This window comes from Lithobates pipiens, unplaced genomic scaffold (assembly GCF_037356315.1).
Source record: "Lithobates pipiens isolate NorthernLeopardFrog02 unplaced genomic scaffold, aLitPip1_a1.2 Scaffold_19, whole genome shotgun sequence".
NCBI lineage: Eukaryota > Metazoa > Chordata > Amphibia > Anura > Ranidae > Lithobates > Lithobates pipiens.
The window spans coordinates 555,682,056-555,707,045 of record NW_027507764.1 but is presented as its reverse complement, the minus strand read 5'-3'; the positions used below and the strand labels follow the sequence as shown (position 1 = coordinate 555,707,045).

The 24,990-nt window shown below is 49.2% G+C and overlaps 1 protein-coding gene across 6 annotated transcripts in view; it reads left to right on the top strand.

Annotated features, from left to right (window-relative positions):
- The window catches only part of LOC143997622 (uncharacterized), a 238,961-nt gene that overhangs the window by 68,284 nt on the left and 145,687 nt on the right, over window positions 1-24,990 (top strand). For all 6 annotated transcript variants that reach the window (XM_077493318.1, XM_077493319.1, XM_077493321.1 and 3 more), the window contains one exon: window positions 24,806-24,892. In XM_077493318.1, coding sequence (XP_077349444.1) covers window positions 24,806-24,892 — 87 coding nt within the window. The remainder of the gene's footprint in view (window positions 1-24,805; window positions 24,893-24,990) is intronic.

Genomic DNA, 24,990 nt, shown 5'->3' with positions numbered 1-24,990 from the left:
AATAAATAATAACAAACATACTTAACTCCTCTGTGCAGTGATTTTGCACAGAGTTGCCCCGATCCTCCTCTGGAGTCCTCCCGCGGTGCTCCTGGCTCCTCCTCTTCTCGAGTGCCCCTCTCAGGGAGCTGCTCTCTCTGGGGGCACTTGTGCTGGCACACTCTCGAGTCCTGATGCTGCAGACAGCAGGACTCGGCCCAGCCCCCCCCCCGACTCCCGTCTCACTGGATTTGATTATAGACAAAGAATTTGTTGCGCTCAATTGAAAAAACAGAACAAAAAACAAACAGGCTGCTCACACAGTATTGCTGGTTAGAATATACATAATGTGGGTTGAAAATGTGGTGCTCAGTAGTAATATAAATACAATTAGTAAAATAAGTTCATCTGCAATTTAAAAAAAAATAGTATATTTGAATAGTCCAAAATAGGAAAAAATTCTACCAATCAGGAACAAGTAACCATCCACCATATCAGATAGAAGAGGAATAGTAGGGTCCCATCACCTTCACCCAATACAACTGACCCTTACCGTCAGTGCATGAGTAATGCACATATAATACAAGAACGGCTCAGATAGTGAATCCTCCCAGTCAGCATAATGGTGTGGACTTCCTCACAACATAGGACAAATTTGGAGACCTGTAGGTATGGCTCAATAATCATGAAAATACAGAAAAAACACCGCTCATTGTGCAAACATCTCAAATTAAGTTCAGCGTTTTATTAAGGTAAAAAGATACACTCACATTTTAAAAGTCAGAATCTGATATGGTGAATGGTTACTTGTTACTGATTGGTGGAATTTTTTCCTATTTTGGACTATTCATATATACTATCTTTTAAATTTCAGATGAACTTATTTTATTAATTGTATTTATATTACTACTGAGCGCCACATTTTCAACCCATACTGGATTTGATTGACAGAAGTGGGAGCCAACGGCTCCTGCGGCTATCAATCTTTGAAGACCCGAGACAGCGACTGGAGCTGCTGTGCTCGTCCCCGCCGCTAGAAGGATCAGGTTCAGGTAAGTAAAAGGGGGGGGGGGCTCGGGGGGGGCAGCTGCATCATAAAAGGTTTTTTATCTTAATACATAGAATGCATTAAGGTGAAAAACCATGAGGGTTTACAACCCCTTTAACCTCCCTGGCGGTACGATTATTTCGGATTTTAGGTGCTAAAAGCGGTACAATTATTTTGCATAAAAATTTGGCGTTTTATATCGTAGTCCTGTAATTCTTAGGAATAACTCACTTAAATCTGTCCAAACCAGAGTCTAGTAGACATCCCGGGTATGATAAAGTTTGAAAAATGAAATCATAAATTATAATATAATAAATAACTATAAAAAAATTATACCAAATAATAATATAACAATAATAAAAATTATTCAATAATGTAATCAAATCAAAAACACTGAAATTTGCTCAGTTGCAGAATTGTCGCTGTCATTACTTTTCAGTATTTGATGACGGATCTCCCCACAAATCGCTATCGCTCAATTCTGCGAGTGATTCCAATGTATTATCGCTGTTTTCTAGCTGGTCTAAAACCACTTTTGATGTAAAGGGACAGTTTTAGTTGCTATGGGCAATCTCCAGTTTCCACGCATAAAGAACAGTTTTTATAATATAAAACTGCATGCAGGACACTGGGCAGAACACTAGGGACAAAGGGGATGTGAAATTATTACATATAGTAATGTAATCTATAAGATTACATTATACTGTATGTATACTGTGTATTTCACTTTTTGAATTTGGCGCCGTTCTCCGTCCCCATGCGTCGCAACACTCGCAGGGAACGGAGATCGGCTCCGTGATGAATCGAGCCGGAGGACGAGCCGCTTGTACAGGGGTGGGGGACAAGTAAACCTCCTCCTGCATTCAGCGATGCGGTCCCGAGTCTGGCTTGGGGTTACCGCTTTTGGTGTAACACTTCCACCCCGAGCCAGACTCGGGAACACCGCCAGGGGGGTTAATTCTAAAATGGGTCGGTCTATCTATACAAGTAGATTATCCAATACACTGTGTTCTATATCCACTTAAGCCCCGGACCAATTTGCAGCCAAAGGACCAGGCCCCTTTTTGCGATTCGCCACTGCGTCATTTTAACTGACAATTGCGCGGTCGTGCAACGTGGCTCCCAAACAAAATTGGCGTCCTTTTTTTCCCAGAAATAGAGCTTTCTTTTGGTGGTATTTGATCACCTCTGCGGTTTTTATTTTTTTGCGCTATAAACAAAAATAGAGCAATGCAATATTTTTTACTTTTTGCTATAATAAATATCCCCAAAAAATATATAACAAAAACATATTTTTTCCTCAGTTTAGGCCGATACGTATTCTTCTACATATTTTTGGTAAAAAAAAAATGGCAATTAGTGATTATTGATTGGTTTGTGCAAAAGTTATAGCGTTTACAAAATAGGGGATAGTTTTATAGCATTTTTGTTAATATTTGTTTTTTCTAGTAATGGCCGCGATCAGCGATTTTTATTGTGACTACGACATTATGGAGGACACATCGGACATTTTTGACACATTTTTGGAACCACTGTCATTTATACAGCAATCAGTGCTATTTCAATGCACTGATTACTGTGTAAATTACACTGGCAGTGAAGGAGTTAACCACTGGGGGCAAGGAGGGGTTATGTGTGACGTTATGTGTTTTTTTTAATTGTAGGGGGGCATGGCCTGGCATGTGACATCACTGATCGTCTTTCCCTATAACAGGGAACAGGCGATCGTGACAGCCACAGTAGGAAGCACGGGGAGAGGTTTGTTTAAACAGACCTCTCCTTGTTCTTCAGCTCTGTGACCCGATCGCGGGACACCAGTGGCGATTGGGTCCACTGGTCCCGCGGCCATGGTCACGGAGCTCAGGGCCGGTGGCGCGCTCCCGACCCACGACTGGGCACTTAAAGAGCCACATACAGGTACGTGATTGTGCCCAGCTGTGCCATTCTGCCGATGTATATGTGCAGGAGGCGGTCCTTAAGCAGATATGCCCTCATCCCTAAATTCAGCATGTACATAGGTGTGTGCACAGGGTATGCCAGGTGTGCCTGGGCACACCCTAATTACCCCGCGCAGATTACCCCTGTTTCGACCCTGGATATTTCACCAAGGCCCCTTTAACAATAAAACTAAAAAACACTGACACTGTCCACTGCCCTACTGACACCAATCTCTGCCCTACTGAGACCATCTACTGACACATATACACATGCACACATATGTGTTTCAGCTTTGGGGTGCACACCCTAATGTAAGGTGACCAGATTTTTTTAATGAAATCCGGGGACATATTTTTTTTTTTACTAGTAATGGCGGCAATCAGCACTCTCTGGGCCCCGGCTACTACTGGGTGGGGAGTGGAGGAAAATCACTCTACCAGGGAAGGCAAGGAGATAAGCAGGTAGGCGGCTGGCCGGGACTTGAGCCAAGGCAGAAGAAAATGCGAGCAGTGCTGGATGGGCATGCACCCGAAAATGAAGAAATATTCCCTCCGCTCCGCCCAGCACACAATCATCAGAAAGGGGCACGGATAATCGAAAAAAATACACTCCCCTAAGCTAGTAGGAGTGGCAGGGCGGGGGGGGGGGGTGTAATTCAGATTTTTTTTTTTTATTCTGCACTGTCTTTGAAAATTGCCCCCGTCCCTGTTCAATTCCAATCTGGGGACAAAACCGGGGACAGATTTGGTCCAGGGACAGTATTCTCAATCCGGGGACTGTCCCCGGTAACTGGGGATGTCTGGTCACCCTACACTAATGCAATAGGTTGTACACACCTATGAACATGTACAAGTATCTATATAGGTAGCCAATAGCCACTTTTTGAAGTGTCCCTGAGACAGCAACCGTGTTCTACCAACAAACTGGAAATATCAGTGTAGCTCTGGCTGGACTTTTATCCCTGCCCACCAGCCAGTGGAGAATTGAACTTGGGTTCGCTGCCTTCCTGAGACCGGACTTTAGCCCCACCCACTGGTGCAAGCAGAAAGAGGGTAGTCTGTACTAGGGAGAAAAGATAATGTGTGGGGGAGAGCAGGGCAGCCTGATTCAGGGAGGATAGACTGTGATGCCTGGGAGCCCATCAGTAGTGGCACAGGCTGCAGTAGGCAGAGCAAGGAAAACCTGGAGAGACTTGGGGGTGTTGATTTACTAAAGGCAAATAGAATGTTCATCTTGCAAGTGCAGTTTCTCCAGAACTTAGTAAATGAAGGGAAGCGCTGCTGACTTCCCTCAGTCAATCATGTGCAAGCAAAAATACTGTTTACTGATAGTAAAGCTCTGGAGCCACTGCAATTGCAAAGTGCACAGTCTACAGTAAAACCTTGGTTTGAGAGCATTTTGCAAGACAAGGAAAAGCGATGTCTTGATATACAAGTAGCATCAGGTCACAAATGAGTATACAAGAGAAGAGAGGCGCCTCTAAGGGCCGGTTCACACTGCAGGCGAGGCGAGGCGACTCCGACTTGCCTCGCCGCGACCTGCCGCGGCCTCAGCGGCGACTTGCAAATGACTTCTGTATAGAAGTCAATGCAAGTCGCCCCGAGGTCGCAAAAAAGTAGTACAGGAACCTTTTTTCTGAGTCGGAGCGACTCGAGTCGCTCCTCTCAGAACGGTTCCATTGTACAGAACGGGGGCGACTTGCGAGAGCGAGGCGAGGCGAGTCGTGTCGCCTCGCATCGCCCGCTGTGTGAACCGGCTCTAAGTGGCACCTCTAAGTTTAGCAATATGGTTACATTCAGGGCCGCTGATAGGGCAGTACAACCAGCCCTATTGTACGGGGCCCGCCCCCATCAGCTACACAGTGGGGCCCGGCCATCTTACAGTTTGTTACTGCATTTAAAAAAAAAAAAAGTTTCCTAAATTCCTCTCCCGCTCCTACTTGCTTACAGAGGAGGGGTTGTATAATTTTCCAGGAGGGGAGTGCAGGCACAGCAGAGGGACTATTTCTTTATTTTCGGGCACATGTACATCATGCCGCCCCACTATTTTATTAGTCCCGGCTGGCGGAGTGATACAGTGATTCTCCGTTCGTCTCCCGGCTGCATTCCTCATGAGTTATATAGAAGTTGATCGGCTGACAGGAGAGAGGAGGAGGACAGCGTGGCTGCACTGGACACAGTGAGTGGGGAATAGAGGTTAGAATACTCACTGTGTCCTATCATGACTGTTGTATAACAGATGTACTGTGCTTCCATACTGCCTGACCATTGTTTGCTACAGCCCCTTTACCATTCTTCCCATTAATAGAGACCACACCAGGTTGGAGTAAACTTTGGCCGTAGCAGCCCCTTTATTAAACCATAAATGTAAATGAACATAACCATCAACATCTGATATTTGCATTGGTCTTTGCATGCACTTCTCATACCATCTGTTTAATAATAGTAATGCACTGCGGTACCTTTTAAATCAGATAATAGGCCTCTCGCCGACATACTGGCTCGGAGACGACCAACTGACCGCAGTGCACCCGTTAACCAAATTCCAGTTAAACCACCGTTAGCTGTAATCCCACCATCGGGAACCATACCACCATGGGTCCCGGACTCTCCATTTTCCGAGGTTTCTTCATTCACCTGCAAAGACCAACACCCGCCAGCTGCCACGACAACCAGAGACAAACCAATCTGTAAGAAAAAAGAAGACAAATTCATCCAAGAAAGCAAAACAGGGAGGGTGGGTGGGAAGCTTTCTCCTGCACGCTGACTGATGCCTGGGGGAGGAGCCAGCTCCTTTTTACTCTCTTATCCCCTCCTCCCCAGTCTCCTCCAATCATACGGGCCCTCGCACTTCTGGCACCCTGTTAACACAGTCATGCCCAGCCCTACGCTATTTCTTCATTTTATTTCTTTTCGCTCCGGGCTTTCCTTGACTGTTGTATAACAGATGTACTGTGCTTCCATACTGCCTGACCATTGTTTGCTACAGCCCCTTTACCATTCTTCCCATTAATAGAGACCACACCAGGTTGGAGTAAACTTTGGCCGTAGCAGCCCCTTTATTAAACCATAAATGTAAATGAACATAACCATCAACATCTGATATTTGCATTGGTCTTTGCATGCACTTCTCATACCATCTGTTTAATAATAGTAATGCACTGCGGTACCTTTTAAATCAGATAATAGGCCTCTCGCCGACATACTGGCTCGGAGACGACCAACTGACCGCAGTGCACCCGTTAACCAAATTCCAGTTAAACCACCGTTAGCTGTAATCCCACCATCGGGAACCATACCACCATGGGTCCCGGACTCTCCATTTTCCGAGGTTTCTTCATTCACCTGCAAAGACCAACACCCGCCACAGCGCACAAGGGAAAAACCTTACCCTTGGGCGCCCCTCCAACCCCAACCACCTCTACATGCTGCTGTAACCCTGAGCTCCCAGATGGAAACCCCAGCATAATAGTTACTCCGTCACCTTGACCGCACCTCTAGTTGCCCACCGACCAACCTCGCCAGTCCAAACCCAGCATCTGCTGACCTACCCATGAAAAACCCCTATGGCGCTATGCTCATACCCTCCACCGACCAGGCCACCGCCAAATAGATGGGCCGGCGATGTTGGGCCCACCGCCAGTGGCCCCCAAGACAGCCCTGCGGACGTGCCCGAAACCACCTTCATAACCCTCGTCCTGTTCCAACTAGACTGCAAGCGCCCATGGCTGCCCCCACCCCGCGACACAGTACCCAGCGGCCCCCCTTTAAACACACCAAGCTACCCACATATTGACAACCCACCACCACAAAAACATACCTGTTTGTTAATCAATGTGATTTTTTTTTTTTTTTTTTTTTTTTTTTTTTGCCACCTGACACCCGTAATTCGATAGACAAAACTGCCTTGAAATCTGGACCTAGCGCAACCATCCCGACGGGGCAACAGAGACCCCCCCACGCCTGCGGGCTCACCGTTCACATTTGCGCCCCAAATGGGCTTTGCCCCCTCCTGAACCTCTCAGGAAGGCTAACCCAAGCGCCGACCCCACGTGCCCGAACGAAAACGTCAGTGAGAAACCTTCCCTCGTGAACAAGGAAACTTCTTACCTGATAAAACCCCCCAAACCCAATGAGCTAAATATTTATAAACAAATAATACATAAATGGATTCCGGAAAATCTAAAAAACTACACAGTGTGGTCCGTGTACAGGCGCAACGAGAGGACAGACCCATTCAGCGCTGATCTGGCAATGAGGTACCAGCAGTCCTGCGAATTTGTAGAAAAAACACACGAAACCACCGCCTCATGATCCGCAACCCCCAGCGCAAGACCAGCGACCTCCCCCTTGGGCCCCACCGTGCCTGCGCTGCACGAAGCAACAACGGCAGACATGCCTGCCCAAAACCCCGCAAGGATGAAACAAAGGTCCTTGCCTATCGCCGTTATGGCCCGCCTGACCCAACCTCCAGGGATTCCAACCCCGGCAGGCGGGACAAAGAAAAACCACTTGGCTGTAAAATCGCCATAACCCCATTACCGAGCTCCTGCATGACGCCAGCGAAACAAAGCTTAAGCCATGACACTCCCACCCCCGAGAGGTGGACAGCCACCCCTAACTGAGGCCCACAAATCTCCCAATCCTAAAGGACAGAACAGCCCGACCCCCAGCCGAAATTAGACTGCAAACATCTGGTAACCCATACCACCCATGTGACGTCTCCATTGAAGCACCCGACAAAACCCCAACATACTCACCCCATCCTCCAGAGCCAGCACCACTGGAAACCATACCGTTGACAAGCATTATGTATCCCACCGGCGTACTTCCGAATGCGGATGGAACCCCCTTCCACAGGCCCAAGGAGAAAACCTAAACGCCTATCCTTACAGTAGCACACCCATACTTGCCTGTCCGGCAGCACCCCTACCCAATAACAGACCATACCTAACCACTGAAACCACCTCGCCTAATGCCCTAATATCTATGCAGCGCCCCATAGTCGTGCTTGCAACAACAACCACTTACCAAATACTCACCGATGCCCCGCTGTCACCCTTGCGACCGTAAAATGCACCACTTACATACTTACCAAATACTTACCGTCCACCTCCATGCTACCAATGCGATAGTAAAATGAACCAGTCACGTACTCACCGGACACTTGATACCCCAAGGTCACCACCATAATGTCAGTAAAAGACCCCCATCCTCTGATGGACCCAACCAACCTATCCAACACCGAGCAAGGGACACCCATACCTTCGATGGGTCCCCACCCACAAAATTCCAACGTAAGGATGGGCCACCCATAATTACGATGGGCCCCAACCACATTTCTCCACCATTAGGAAAGGCCACCGATGACTCCGATGGGCCCCAACCAAGAAATTTCTTTTCTTTCATTCTTCTTTTTTTTTTTTTTTTTTTGTTTTTTTGTTTATTTATTTATTTATTTATTTTTTATTTATTTATTTTTTTTTTTTTTGAAGGGACACCCATACCTCCAATGGGCCCCACCAACATTTCCCCAGTGAGGAAGTGACACCCGCCCACCGATGGGCCCCCACCAACAGTTGTGCCCGGCAGGAAGGGATCCATCCCTCCGATGGGCTCCAACCAACCGCCATCCCGTCTGGAAGGGACAACCATACCCCCGAGGGGCCCAGCCCCCCCGACATCCACCGCTACTAAGGTACACCCATACCCCCAAAAGGGCCTCGACCCACAATCGTCCACCGGAAGGAAAGGACCCCCGTCCTCAAATAGGCCCAACCCAGTGCAGAAGGGACACACGTACCTCCGATGTGTCCAACCCACCCCCTTCCTAAACTCAGAAGGGGCACCCATACCCCGCTGGGCCCCCCCTTAGTCCCCAACGTAATAAGGAAAGACCGAATCCACGCCACCAATGGGCCCCAACCCCCCCATCCTATACCAATCAGGAAGGGGCCCCCATACCTCAGACTGGCCCCCAACCCACCGTTTCATGACCGGTGGAAAGGAAACCCCCACTACTAAAATCAGCCACACCCACTACTTTCCCCAGTTAGGAAGGGCCTCCCCAACTCGGATGCACCTAACCCACCGTGGCATTTCCCAGATAGGAAAGGACCCCATTTGTACCAATAGGATCGGGCCACCCCGCCTCACTTGGGTCCCGCCCTACCCATTGTCCCTGGGTCCCCTCACCCCGTCTAGATGCTCACCGTTTTTTTTTTTGTTTTTTTTTTGGTTTTGTTTTTTGTTTTATCAATCACAGACCCACCCCAGCCAGGAGGGGGCACCCAATTCAGAAGGGCACAAACCCCCCGCCTCTACCGAGGCAGAAAGGGGCAAATAACCTCCTCTGGGCCCCACTCGCTACTGTCCCCCAGGCATGGCGAGACCTCCATACCCCCGATGGGGCCGGCCCTCCAGTCCTTCCCATGTGGTCCCCCGCCCCGGGGTAAAACTCCCACCTAATCGCCAAAGCCAGCACCGAAGCAGGGAATCCTGCAAGCTCCCACTGTACCGCCGCATTCCCACATCGTGTTCCCTGTTCGCCGTACCCCAGCCGTCTACGCCCCACGTCCAACGCCTCCAAGCGCACCCAGCCCCCACCTTCCACAGGTGACCCTAGAACCCCAAGTAAGGCACGTGTCGAGGGGCCCTCACCAGCACCCACCCTGCCTCGTAGGTTAGAGGCAGATAAAAAAACCCCAGCCACCTGAGCACTAGCCGCCTCCAGCCCCGTGCACCCCCCTATATAACCAGGCTACTGATGGGCCCCCCAGCCCCCTATCCGGAAACCCCCATGCTCCCGTATCCACCCTGGCTCGTGCGTGAATGATGGCCAAAAGCACCCGGGGAAAACCCCCACGCAAACACGACCGCGTGTCCTGCCCCTTATGCCGCCATACCGATCCCCTCTGCTAACACACATACTGCCAAAATTAGAAAAGCGTGAAAGGCATCACCTAGTAGCCTGGTGCGAGTCCCACCAGCCGAAGGTCCCGCCGATCGTCTCCGGGGCTCTTCCTCCTCTTCTGACACCGACCATGCATCTCCCTCGAAAGTTGCTCCAACCGTCCGTCCCCCAGCGATCCGCAGCCCTCCTGGGGAAGCATCCCAGGATGCCGAGCAGCCACGCGGCCGTTGCCTCCGCCTCCTCGCGCCGGAACTCCTCGCGCCGGGCCTGGGCATGGCTGAGTGGGGGGGGGCACCCCTGTCCCCCTACCTGTCCCCATCAGACGCAACCACTGACCAGTGCGTTGCAAGCCACCGGCCGGGCAGTGCAGGCCCGATGTCCGCCACAGGAGCCATCAGTCCAGTAAGTGTTGTGGTGCCGAGCTCCACCGCCCCTGCCGACTCACTGCCAGGGGGGGGGTTGAGGGAGCCCGCGCGTTCCTCTCGCCGCAGTGTGGGGGGGGAGGGGGGGGCGAAAAACTGCCCAGGCCCCCCGATCGCCCGCCTACCACTGGTCGGTGTGGGGGGGGGGGGGGCTGTGCACCCGCGGCGGCCTCCGGAGAGCGAACGGCCGCCGGCCATGGTCTCCACCAAAGCTCCGCCCCCGCCGCCAGCGGCGGACCGCACGTGCTCCTGGAAGATCGGGACCGGGTGCCGCCACCGCCGCTCACCCCACCGTTCCCGGAGGCCCCCCGTCACCGAGTGCCGTTGGGGGGGGGGGTTAGGATCCCCCATCCATGTGTACCGCGGGCAGCGCCCTTCCGGCCCGACGTCGTCCCTGGGAAAAGTCCTGTGAGAGGGGCTCCAGCGGCCCTGGTCAGCCAGCACGCGGGGACACCCGCACATGCCGCCCGCTCCCTCGGCCCCCGCCTACCGTTCCGCCGCCGTCCAACCCTCCGTGCCGCCGATCAGCAAGGCTCCTCCAAGCTTTCTCCTGCACGCTGACTGATGCCTGGGGGAGGAGCCAGCTCCTTTTTACTCTCTTATCCCCTCCTCCCCAGTCTCCTCCAATCATACGGGCCCTCGCACTTCTGGCACCCTGTTAACACAGTCATGCCCAGCCCTACGCTATTTCTTCATTTTATTTCTTTTCGCTCCGGGCTTTCCTTGTATCTCACAGCTCAGCAGGTTATCAGCATTACAATTATCACAGGTAGCACAATAAGCAGGTGTTCTGTCATGGTTCTATCATGGCTCTAGGTCACATTGCTTTTGGGTGCTCACTGTATTATGGCTGTGCTTTGTTACAGTCTGTTACACACAGTACAGCCATAAGTTAACTCAGTGAGCACCCAAAAGCAATGTGACCTAGAGCAATGATAGAGCCATGACAGAGCACCTGCTTATTGTGCTACCTGTGATAATTGTAATGCTGATTAGGGATGAGCCGAACACCCCCCGGTTCGGTTCGCACCAGAACTTGCGAACGACCCCCACGTTCGGTACGAACGTTAGAACCCCATTGAAGTCTATGGGACTCGAACGTTCGAATTGGAAAGTGCTAATTTTAACGGCTAATATGCAAGATAGTGTCCTAAAAAGGGTTTGGCGACCTGCCTCCTGCCTCAGGGGACATGGGTCACTGCAAAAAAAAGTTTTAAAAACTACCGTTTTGGTGGGAGCACTGATTTTAATGACGATTAAAGTGAAAAAAAAAAAGTGAAATATTCCTTTAAATATGGTGCCTGGTGGGTGTCTGTAGTATGCCTGTGAAGTGCCACGTGTTTTCCGTGTTTAGAACAGTCCCTGCACAAAATGACATTAAACGGAAATAACACCATTTAAAACTGCTTGCGGTTTTAATGTTATATCTGGTTCCTGCAATATGGTTGAAAATCATTCAGAAAAATGGCATGGGTAGCCCTCCCTGCCCATTACCAGCCTATTTGGGTCTTGTATGCATATTAAGGGGAACCCTGTACCCATATTAAAAAAAGGAAATGCGTGTGGCCCCCAGGCCCTATATACTCAGAACAGCAGTATACAGGCGGTGCAAACAAGACTGGGACTGTGTAGGTTTGTTGTGTTAAGTTGAATCTGTTTGTAATTTTCAACTGGTACATTTTTAAAGTGTAGCTCCAGTCAAAAAAAATATTTTAAAGCTTTTTGGAAAACATAGGGAAGGGTTATCACCCCTGTATAATTTGTTTTGTCATCCATCTTTTTTCATCTCACTTGCTGTTGTCTCCTTCCGTTTGCAAGTAGGAGATGTTTGTAAGTTGGATGTTTGAAAGTAGGGGCCTGCCCTATATGCTCTGCAGAAATGGCGGAACAAGGTGTTGGTTTTGCAACAACATTGTAAGCCCTCAAAGTGACTCTTGGTGGGCGCTGGAGCGCCCTGCTGTGAACGATTATATCAAGAATTGTAATTACATGCCATTGTTGAACAGTGGTAGAAAAATTGACCTTTGGTGGTTGTGGTGCTGGTGCCACAACACTATAAGTCCTCACAGTTACTCTGGGTGGGCACAGGAAGGGGCCCTCCTGTGAAATATTATATCAAGAATTGTAATTACATGTCCCTGTTAAACAGGGGCAGAAAAATTGGGCCTTAGGCACTGGTGCCATCACACTGCAACCTCTGCCATACACTCTAGTTTTATTGCAGGAATTAGCCCTGCTGCAAAGCATTGCATCAAAAATTGTACTTAAACGCCCCTGTTAAACAGGGGCAGAAAAATTGGGCCTTAGGCACTGGTGCCATCACACTGCAACCTCTGCCATATACTCTAGTTTTATTGCAGGAATTAGCCCTGCTGCAAAGCATTGCATCAAAAATTGTACTTAAACGCCCCTGTTAAACAGGGGCAGAAAAATTGGGCCTTAGGCACTGGTGCCATCACACTGCAACCTCTGCCATATACTCTAGTTTTATTGCAGGAATTAGCCCTGCTGCAAAGCATTGCATCAAAAATTGTACTTAAACGCCCCTGTTAAACAGGGGCAGAAAAATTGGGCCTTAGGCACTGGTGCCATCACACTGCAACCTCTGCCATATACTCTAGTTTTATTGCAGGAATTAGCCCTGCTGCAAAGCATTGCATCAAAAATTGTACTTAAACGCCCCTGTTAAACAGGGGCAGAAAAATTGGGCTGCTGGCATCACCCAGAACCAAAAATGTTCTTCCAACATATCAGCGGAGGAGGAAGAGGATAGACAATCAACATAACAGGACAGTCACTCAGCATCAGCATAGGCAGTCTTGAAGGGATGTGGTATTTCAAAAAAAATTATTCGGTTACATCAGCTTCAGGTGCTTGGTAGCTGTGGGTGATCCAAGACTGATTCATCTTGATGAAGGTCAGTCGATCAACTGATTCGGTGGACAGGCGCACCCTGTGATCGGTAACGAAGCCACCAGCAGCACTGAAGGTGCGTTCCGAAAGAACGCTGGATGCAGGACAGGCCAGTAGCTCAATTGCATACTGTGCAAGCTCTGGCCAGTGATCCATCCTCAAGACCCAGTAAGCCAGAGGATTTTCAGTGGGAAAGGTGTCCAAGTCTGACCTTGCCCCTAGGTATTCCTGCACCATGTAAATTAGACGCTGGCGATGGGTGCTGGAACCAATCATACCTTGGGGCTGCGGACTAAAAAATTGTCTGAAAGCATCAGTCAGACGGCCACCTTCTCCACCGCTCCTTCTGACTGATGCCTCAGCAACACGTTGTCCAGGACTAGGAGTTTGTGACCTCCCAGTCTCTGGGAACGCGTTGCACAGAGCTTTCTGCAAGGCCTCCCGGAGATGTCTCATCCTCTGCTCCCTCTGCGATGGCAAGATAAGGTCGGCAACCTTACCCTTGTACCGTGGATCAAGGAGAGTGGCCAGCCAGTAATGGTCCCTCTCCTTGATCCGAAGAATACGAGGATCCTTCCGCAGGCTTTGCAGGATCAGGGAGGCCATGCAGCGTAGGTTAGCTGAGGCATTTGGTCCGGAGTCCTCTGGGTCACTAAGGACAACATGATCCGCAGCTACCTCCTCCCAGCCACGTACAAGTCCACGTGTTTCTTGGGACTGTAAATCATCCCTATAAGACTGCTGCTGCTGATGCTGAGTGCCAGCCTCCACCTCCATGCTGACACAATCATCCTCCTCCTCCTCTTCCTCCTCCTCACCCTCTTCCTGTGTGATGGGTGGCACAGCAGGAACACTGTCTGGATAAAGGGGGCCTTGAGAGGCAAGGAAGTCCTCCTCTTCCTGCCTCTGTTCTGCCTCAAGTGCCCTGTCCATTATTCCACGCAGCGTATGCTCCAAGAGGTGGACAAGAGGTATAGTGTCACTGATGCATGCACTGTCACTGCTCACCATCCTTGTGGCCTCCTCAAACGGTGACAGGACAGTGCATGCATCCCTGATCATGCCCCACTGGCGTGGTGAGAAAAAACCAAGCTCTCCTGACCCTGTCCTGGTGCCGTAGTCGCACAGGTACTCATTGATGGCCCTCTGCTGCGTGTGCAGCCGCTGCAGCATGGCCAACGTTGAGTTCCACCTGGTGGGCATGTCACATATAAGGCGGTTCTTGGGCAGGTTCAACTCCTTTTGGAGCTCAGCCAGCTGCGCACAGGCATTAAATGATCGGCGGAAATGCACACAGACTCTCCTGGCCTGTTTCAGGACATCCTGTAAGCCGGGGTACCTGCCCAAGAACCGCTGCACCACCAGGTTAAGGACGTGAGCTACACAGGGCACATGGGTCAGTTGTCCCTGTCGGAGGGCGGAGAGGAGGTTGGTGCCATTGTCGCAAACCACCATTCCTGGCTTAAGCTGGCGTGGCGTCAACCACCTCTCGGCCTGCCCCTGCAGAGCTGACAAAACAAACCAGCGCAAGCACGGCATGGCATCGTTTTGCCTGCGTACTTGCGTAGCCCCTGCAACGCCTACGGAGCACCGCTGGTTCTGAGGACAGAGCACTGGAAGAGGCCATGGAGGAAGAAGAAGAGGAGGGGGTGGAGGAGAGAGGTGTGTCACAACCAATAGTAGCATTTTGGAGGCGTGGTGGCGGAACAACCTCCAATACTACTGCACCTTGTCCTGCATCCTTCCCAGCAGCCAGAAGAGTGACCCAATGGGCCGTGAAAGACAGGTAACGTCCCTGTCCATGCCTGCTGGACCATGAGTCAGCGGTAATATGCACCTTACCGCTGACCGCCCTGTCCAGCGAGGCAAGGACATTGCCTTCCACATGCCGGTAGAGAGCCGGAATTGCCTTCCGTGAGAAAAAGTGGCGTTTGGGGACCTGCCACTGAGGAACCGCACATTGTAAAAACTCACGGAAGGGGGCCGAGTCTACCAACTGAAAAGGCAGCAGTTGAAGTGCTAGCAATTTAGCCAAGCTAGCATTCAACCGCTGGGCATGTGGATGGCTGGGAGTAAATTTCTTCCGCCGGTCCAGCAGCTGGGGCAGGGACATTTGTCTGCTATAATCGGACGTGGATGTACCACTAGCAGAGTTCCCGGAAGCACTTGGCTGTGACACACCTAATTCTACACCTTCATTCCTCTCTGAGCAGGTTTCAGAGAGGACTGAAGGTCTAGTGGGGTTGGAGATGCCAGCTGATGAGGAGCAAGGAGAGGTCCGCTTTGTTCTTTGGTGTGGGTCTTTGAGGTATGCTTGCCAACGAGCTGCATGGCAGGTCAACATATGTCTGGTCAAGCATGTGGTGCCCAAGCGGCTGATGTTTTGGCCACGTGAGATACGCTTGAGACATATGTTGCAAATAGCAGCGGTGCGATCTGATGCACTCGTCTCAAAAAAGGCCCACACCAAAGAACTTTTAGAATAACGCGCAGAGGAAGCGCTCTGCGCAGAGGAAGCGCTCTGCGCAGGCGGAGCTCTGCGGTGTGATTCAGTCGGTGTGCTGCCCCTAAGCTGGCCCCCGGAGGGCATCCTGCCTCGTTGGACATGTGCCTCCTCCTCCTCCTCCTCCTCCTCCCTCCTTCCAGGCACCCACGTGGAGTCAGTGCCCTCATCATCCCCACCCTCTTCATCGCTGTAGCAAACCTGGCAGTATGCTGCAGCTTGTGGAACATGACTGCCAGATTGCTGTCCTTCTTGAGCATCCCCTCTCTCTGTGCTCACGCTACTGCCTTCCTCTAGCTGAGTGTCATCATCAGAGCCCACCAAACACTGGGCATCCTCCTGGAGCATGTACCCAACACTGTGCTCAAAGAGTTCAGGAGACTCCTCAGGAGGACGTGGTGGGTCTAGGGAAGGAGTCACTGATGATGACATTGAGAGGAGGGACGACGATGTGTTGGCAGCTGCTTTTCTACTACCCTGAGACTGGGTGAGAGAGGATGAGGAGGATGAAGAGGGCTTGGTCATCCACTCTACCAAGTCGTTGACATGTTGCGGTTCAACATGTCCAGCTGCAGAAAAGAAGGACAAGCATGTCCCATGGCCACGTGCTGATGACAATGCACCGCGTCCACGACCAGCACTGTTGTCTCTAGACACAGAGCCTGCTTGCCCTCTTTTATCGGCTCGCGCCTGTCTGCCTCTCCTTGCTGGCCTTCCAGACATGGTAATGGCCTGAAGAGAGTTGGGTAAAACAGTAGTTGGGTAGTTTATATTGTGCTGGAGGCACACAACACCCACTAACTCCTGCAGATGCCTTTTTTATAGAACAGCAGAGTTAAAGGGGTATATACAGATGTATACTGTGCTGTGCTGGAAGCACACACAACTTCCAATAACTCCAGGAGATGCCAATCGGGCCCAAATAGAGAACAGCTATGTAGGTGGATAATAGCGGTATGTACTGGGTACAGAGCAGGCACACAGCACGCACTATCTCCTGAGTGACACTACTGACTGCAAGCTCTATTGTTAAAGATGGACCACTAGCTATATAGGTGAGGTGAATATCACGGTGTATACTGCGGTCAGGGCACGCAGACAATAACCAGAAAACAGCAGAGTTAAAGGGGTATATACAGATGTATACTGTGCTGTGCTGGAAGCACACACAACTTCCAATAACTCCAGCAGATGCCAATCGGGCCCAAATAGAGAACAGCTATGTAGGTGGATAATAGCGGTATGTACTGGGTACAGAGCAGGCACACAGCACGCACTATCTCCTGAGTGACACTGCTGACTGCAAGCTCTATTGTTAAAGATGGACCACTAGCTATATAGGTGAGGTGAATATCACGGTGTATACTGCGGTCAGGGCACGCAGACAATAACAAGAAAACAGCAGAGTTAAAGGGGTATATACAGATGTATACTGTGCTGTGCTGGAAGCACACACAACTTCCAATAACTCCAGCAGATGTCAATCGGGCCCAAATAGAGAACAGCTATGTAGGTGGATAATAGCGGTATGTACTGGGTACAGAGCAGGCACACAGCACGCACTATCTCCTGAGTGACACTACTGACTGCAAGCTCTATTGTTAAAGATGGACCACTAGCTATATAGGTGAGGTGAATATCACGGTGTATACTGCGGTCAGGGCACGCAGACAATAACCAGAAAACAGCAGAGTTAAAGGGGTATATACAGATGTATACTGTGCTGTGCTGGAGGCACACACAACTTCCAATAACTCCAGCAAATGACAATCGGGCTCAAATAGAGAACAGCTATGTAGGTGTATATAGTGGTATGTACTGGGTACAGAGCACGCAGACAGCACGCACTAACACTACTGACTGCAAGCTATATTATTAAAGCTAGATCACTAGCTATATAGGTGAGGTGAATATAGTGGTGTATACTGCGGTCAGGGCACAGACAGTAACCACTACACAAGAGCAAAATAGTAAATCAGCCAAAAACGATTGGTGTGTAACTGTGTTGAAGGTACACAGAACACCCACTGCTTCAGATGCTAACAAACACTACACGAGGCCGCCTGAAAGGCAGCTTTATATAGTGTGGGGCGTGCACTACACAGTCTGAGCTATGATTGGCCACAGGCAGGATGCCTGTGGCCAACCATTGCTCTTCCCGCCACTGGCGCTGCGATTGGCCAAGCATGCGGGGTCACAGTGCATGCTTGGCCAATCGTGAGACAGCAATGCATTGCGCCATCGCAGTGCATTGTGGGCCACACGAATTTTGCCGCGAACGGCCCAAACGTTCGGAATTCGGCGAACGCACGAACGACCGATGTTCGAGTCGAACACGAAGCTCATCCCTAATGCTGATGATCATAAGAAACAACGAGATGCTACTTGAGGGTCGGTTCACACTGAGGCAGCGCGACTTACAGCGCTACTGCCTCAGGCGACCCAGACGCGACCGCTGCAGCGACTTGCAAAACGACTTCTGTATAGAAGTCAATGCAAGTCGCCCCCAAAGTCGTTCAGGAACCTTTTTCTAAGTCGGAGCGACTTGTGTCACTCCTATTAGAACGGTTCCATTGTACAGAACGGGATGCTACTTGTCAGGCTCGTCCTAGTGTGAACCGACCCTTAGACTTCATTTGGGGGAGCAGTAAACATGCAGCAGAGCTACATTTTTACGGCTCCCCAAACCAATCCCCTTTAACTGCTTCCCATCCAGCAATGTACCAGTAAATCGCTGGGATAGACGGATGATATCTTGATCATCACTACAGCAATGATCAAGATATCATTTTTTTAGTCCTAGCAATTCTGCACAAAGTAAAGTAATCCTAATGGCTAAGAAGCCACTGGATTACTTTTACAGGCAGTGGAAGGGGGTCCCATCACCACCTTTACTGCTTTTAAGATGTGACCAGTAGCATCCGGTTCCAGGGACACAGTGAGAGGGATGGATATTGTTCTTCCCACTGTGTGATGTCAGAAACCGGAAGTGACAAGGATGTTGTCACTGCCGGTTATGTAAAGAAGCCATCACTGGCTTGAACAAGCATCTAATCAAACTGATCTTAGTTTGATCAGATGCTTTGGAGGCCAGAGGACAGATATGGGGTCTAGAAGACCTCATATCTCTCCATAAAGAGGACCTGTCATGGCCCATGCTATCACAAGTAATGTAAAGATGCAGTGTAAGATTTTTTTTTTTTTATTTGTACTAAAATAGAAATTTAAATAATTTTAAACTGCCCTCCCTTCGTGCTTATTAATTGCAAAAGTATGCATTGGCTCCACACGCATATGTAAATGGCAACAAACCTGCATTTTGTTTCAAGCCGGGATCAGGGGTGGGGTCGAGGGTGGTTGAAGGGGGCCCCGTCAGGTAGGCTGTGCAGGGCCTCATGATTTCTAACAGCTGCCCTGGTTACATTTAATGAAGGTACAACATTTAGCAACATATTGCTACACTTAGAGGCGCCTCTCTACTCTTTTATACTCCGGAGTTCCTGATTGATTTCCATTCTATTCCCCTTGTGGAGGCTTCCATTTGTGGATGGACATTTTATGGTTACACAACCTATAACAGTGATGGTGAACCTTGGCACCCCAGATGTTTTGGAACTACATTTCCCATGATGCTCCTGCACTCTGAAGTGTAGTTGAGCATCATGGGAAATGTAGTTCCAAAACATCTGTGGTGCCAAGGTTCGCCATCACTGACCTATCACATTGCTATAATCTTTTTATATGGACCCTAAACGGAAGGACTGTGGAACGAATCATCTGAGTTTCCATTATTTCTTATGGGGAAATTTGCTTTGATATACAAGTGCTTTGGATTACACGCACGTTTGTGGAATGAATTATGGTCGCAAGCCAAGGTTTAACTGCATTTGCCTTTAGTTAATCAACCTCCTATGTTATAGGCAGAGCTGCCCAAACTGAGAGCCAGGAAGAAACTGTGCAGAAAAGAGAGACAGAGAGCTGCAGAGAGCCCAGGAAGGGAAACAGGCTGCAGATTGCTGCTGTGCTAAACCACAGAATCCTTGTGGGTACTAAAGGGTTACTAAACCCTTGGTTTTTTTGTTTGTTTGTTTTTTTAAATAACAAACATGTCCTACTTACCTCCTCCGTGCAGTTGGTTTTTCAGAGAGTGGCCCAGATCCTCCTCTTCTGGGGTCCCTAAGTGGCACTTGTGGCTTCTCCTCTTCTCGAGTGCCTCGTCTGAGAAGCACTCTTCTTCAGGACACACATGTGGGTGTGCTCCTGTGTCCTGCTACTGCATCTATTGACACAGACAGCAGGACTAAGCCCCGCCCTGGGCGCCCTCGCCATTGTATTTGATTAACAGCAGCGGGAGCAAATGGCTGCTCTGCTATCAATCTATCCAATCAGGACACGAGACACTGGCTAGAGCTGGTGTGCTTGCCTCCGGGGTGAGAAAGAACAAGTTCAGGTAAGTAAAACAGGGGGTCTGGGGGGTTTCTGCATGATAGAAAAAACACGAGGGTTTACAACCCCTGTAATTACTCATGCAGGCTTGAGAGGGAGGTCTCATTGTGTTGTGTAACCTTTGGCTTGGCCTCCCAGGGATGAACTGCTGAGGCCTGAGGAAACCAATACAACACTAGTGGTGAGAGGACTTTTTAGTCACCTGTATTTGTATAAGGCCGCGTACACACGCGGGGACTGTTCGCTCAACTTTGTCCGTCAAACAGTTTCAGCAAACAGTCCGCTCAAAATTAGCATGGACGGACTTGCCCACACACGACGAACGAACAGTTTGCTGAAACCGTGCGCGATGACGTGAACGGCACGTACGACGGGACGCAAAATACGACGTCCTATACATTGCATTACAACTTTCGGCGTGTAAATCCTTTCTGAGCATGCGCGGAACTTAGTTTGACGAACAAGCCTACACACGAGGGGACTGTTCGCTGAAACCAAGTTTCAGCGGACAGTTTTTCGGAAATTCCGAAAAACCTTGTTCAGCAAACTGTTCGCTGAAACTGTCCGCTGAAAGCCCACACACGGGCGGACTGTCCGCTGAAACACTGTTCAGCGGACAAAGTTGGGCGAACAGTCCCCGCGTGTGTACGCGGCCTAAGGCTCCATGCACACTGAAACTCAAAAAAGCTTTTTCTGGACACCAGATTGCTGGCAGAAAACGCTGGTTGAAAAACATGCTTTTAACAGCGTTTTGTACTAGCGTTTATGAGCGTTTATTAGCGTTAGCGTTTATGGGCGTTTTCAATAAAAATACACAGAGGACACTCCAAAAATCCCACAGTGCATTCCAAACTCCCACAATGCATTGAAAAAATAGAATGCTGAACACTAATTAATGTGTGTTTATGAGCGTTTATATTAGCGTTTATGTGCGTTTATCGGCGTTTGTCGTTTTTTGGTGGTGAAAAACGGCACTTTGAATGCGAATTTCTGGCGTTCAGAAAAAAGCCCATAAACTCCACTGCTCATTAAAGCTAAAAAATATCCATGTTTGCATGGACACATAGGCTAACATAAAATGGAGTTTATGGGCTTTTAAAAAAAACACCCAAACTCCAATAAACTGTATGTGTATGAGCTCCAGTGTGCATGGAGCCTAAATCTTGCTTGCTGGCTACCTTTATACCTTGCTGCCACTAGGGAAACCAGCCCAGCCGCGTTGAGTTTCTATTTGGATTACAAGTACTTTGAGTTTGAGAGTGAGCACTCTGGCAGAGGTATGAGCCCAATTTCTGATAGACTGTATATCTATTCTTCCACTGGCCAGTGGTGTGACCAGGAACTAAGCCCTATAGAACAGGCTACCTTGCTCTAATGCCGCGTACACACGAGCGGACTGTATGGCATACTTAGTTCGTCATACAATCCGACGGACAGTCCGTCGTACTTTCCACTGAACAGACATGACCACACACGGATGCACAAACAGTCCGTCGAAAGCTTGCGCGATGACGTGTACAGCACGTACGACGGGACTAGAAATAGGAAGTCCAAGACACAGCAAAGCACCCTTCCGCTGTGTAAATCCTTTCTGGGCATGCGCCATTCTTAGTCCGTCGGACTAGCATACTGACGACCGTACTGTCCGCTGAAACCAAAGTACGACGGACAGAATTTCGAAAAAAAACAAAATTCTTAGTACGCCGGACTGCACGCTGAAAAAGTCCGCTGAAGCCCACACACGAGCGGACTGTCCGCTGAAATGTGTTTCGACGGACTAAGTACGCCATACAGTCCGCTCGTGTGTACGCGGCATTAGGGTTCCTCATAGTAAAAAAACAAACAGGAAGACGCAAGCACCTAGTGCATTACCAAAATGTATTTGAGGTGATAAAAATTGGTAAAAATGGTTACTCACAAAAATGCAACTTGTAAAAGCCAATAAACCACAATATGCCATACAGTGCAGGATGAGCTAACTCCAATTGCATCTTAACCACTTCAATACAGGGCACTTAAACACCTTCCTGCCCAGACCAATTTTGAGCTTTCAGCGCTGTCGCACTTTGAATGACAATTGCGCGGTCATGCTACACAGTACCCAAATGAAATTTTTATCATTTTTTTCCCACAAATAGAGCTTTCTTTTGGTGGTATTTGATCACCTCTACGGTTTTTATTTTTTGCGCTACAAATAAAAAAATACCGAAAATTTTGAAAAAAAAAATGTTTTTTTTTTGTTTCAGTTTCAAAACTTTGTAAATAAGTACGTTTTCTCCTTCGCTGATGGGCACTGATGGGGCTACACTGATGGGCACTGATAAGGTGGCACTGATGGGCACCAATGTGGCACCAATGAAGTGGCACTGATAGGCGGCACTGATGGGCGACACGGATGGGCGACACGGATGGGCGACACGGACGGACACTGATAGGTGGCACAAATTGGCACTGATAGCTGGCACAGATGGGAAGCATGGATGGGCGGCACGGATGGGCGGCACAGGTGGGCATGGATAGGCGGCACAGGTGGGCATGGATAGGCGGCACAGGTGGGCATAGATAGGCGGCACAGGTGGGCATGGATAGGCGGCACAGGTGGGCAATCATAGGCGGCACAGGTGGGCACTCAGGCGGCACAGGTGGGCACTCAGGCGGCACAGGTGGGCACTCATAGGCGGCACAGGTGGGCACTCATAGGCGGCATCGGTGTTATAGTAATGGATGCCAATCAGTGCCAAACAATAATGCATGCCAATCAGTGATGCCCATTGTGGCCACTGATTGGCATCCATTATGGGCACTGATTGGCACCCATTGTGCTGACTGGCACCCTGGTGGTCTAGGGAGGATTATGGATTTTTATTACCTTTTCCCTGGTGGTCTAGTGGTGTCCCTGGTGGTCCAGTGTGGGCATCCTGTCAGAGGAGCAGCCGATCGGCTCTCCTCTACTCACGTCTGACAGACGCGAGTGAGGGAAAGCCGATCACCGGCTCTTCCCATTTACACTGTGATCAGCCGTGATTGGACACGGCTGATCACATGGTAAAGAGTCTCTGTCGGAGACTCTTTACCGAGATCGTAGTTGCCGGGTGTCAGACTGACACCCCGAAACAACGATCGCCGCAATGCACGCCCCCGGGGGCGCGCAGCGGCTCATAATCCTAATCACGTCATATGACGTCCGGTTAGGATTATGAAACCACTTTGCCGCCGTCAATTTGTAATAGGGCGGGCGGCAAGTGGTTAATATGTCATAGCAGATGTTGTTGTCCAGTAACAGAATGAGAGGAATGAAAATTGTGGAACCCACTCTGGTGTCAGGAAGTCTGCATAGGTGCTACTCCTTCAGTTTGTCGTGGAAAAACTCACCATACTCTTTTGTGCTAATAAGCGCCCATTTCGTCTAATGGTATAATCCATCTTACCTATGCTAATACGCGCCCTTTCGGTATAATGCATCTGGGATCTTAACCCATGTCTCCTGCATTTCGCCAGTAAACAGACATAATCACCATCTTAGCTCCATCATCTGCCTGATCCCTTCCTGGGAACTTTATTCGTATATCCAATAGAGCCTCATGGTTTCACAATCTACCAATCAAGCAAAGGCATTCCCTCAAATAGGAGGGGTTATACAACAACCAATGAACAATGACTAGGGGAGTCCTATGGGCATGCTTGGGCAGGGGCAGCATGTACCATCTCCCGCCCCCTGTCTTTGTAAGCTATCTTCAGCTACAAAAAGGAAGCTTGAGATCATGAACTCTGCCCCCAACCGCAACGACTCAAATACTCCCGTTTTTCCATTTGTTCGTGAATCCTTATTCTGCTTTGTTCAGAGAACAAAGCATACCCGGACTATATTACCGTCTCTGTGGATGGGAGATTATCTGCGGGTGTACGCCATGGCGCCCCAAATATGTTGATCAGGCATACAGAGGTGACACGAGCGCACATCGGCTAAACCGATAATGTCTTTGCAGAGCGAACACATCCCCCCCAGACAATCCCCACTCTGCAAACACTTCTCTACATCCCCAAGGAGCTTTTCACTACCAAACGGATCTCAACCAGCGCCAATCTGCCCTAGTCAGCTCTTTAGAGTGGGCTGCGGGAGAACTAACACTGGCAGACACTGTGACAATACATATTAAACACATCTTCATAAAATTTCCACAACAAGTTGCGTAGCTGAAGGTGTGAATTATCAAATCCCCATGGTAGAGATGTTAAAACATCACTGTATGTGGAAGACACTTGCTAGAACTAAAGAAGTGGCTTGGATAAGCTACCCCAGGTCTTCAACATTACAGGACAGTTGCAGTTGCATGTGACTTACCACTACTAGCTGTTTAAAAAAAAAAAAAGTAATCCTTTATTATCAACCGCAAAAAATAAATAAAATAAATTTAAAAAAGCGAGAACAATGACCTGGCTCAGGTGTCTGGTCTGGCCTGGTAATATATACAAACACACAATACATGGAAAATATACACACATAAGGTAAGAAACACAAAGCATACCAGTAAACGTATAATTTTCTTTCAAAACAAGAATTACAGTGTTTCTTCAAATAAAAAAAAAATGTTTTGTCAATTTAGATGTGCGTGAAGGAAGTAATACATTTGTGATATATTGCAGATAAATTTTGAAACCATCGAAAGGCTCCTTTCCAAAGGCTGTGATGTGAATGAAGTTGACAAGTATGGACAGACAGTTATGCATGAGGTGAGACCGAAGATACAATTATCTTCATATACTTTTGATATAATGCATCCTGTTTACGTACCTAATGGCCAAAAAATATAAACCCTCACTGCATTGGA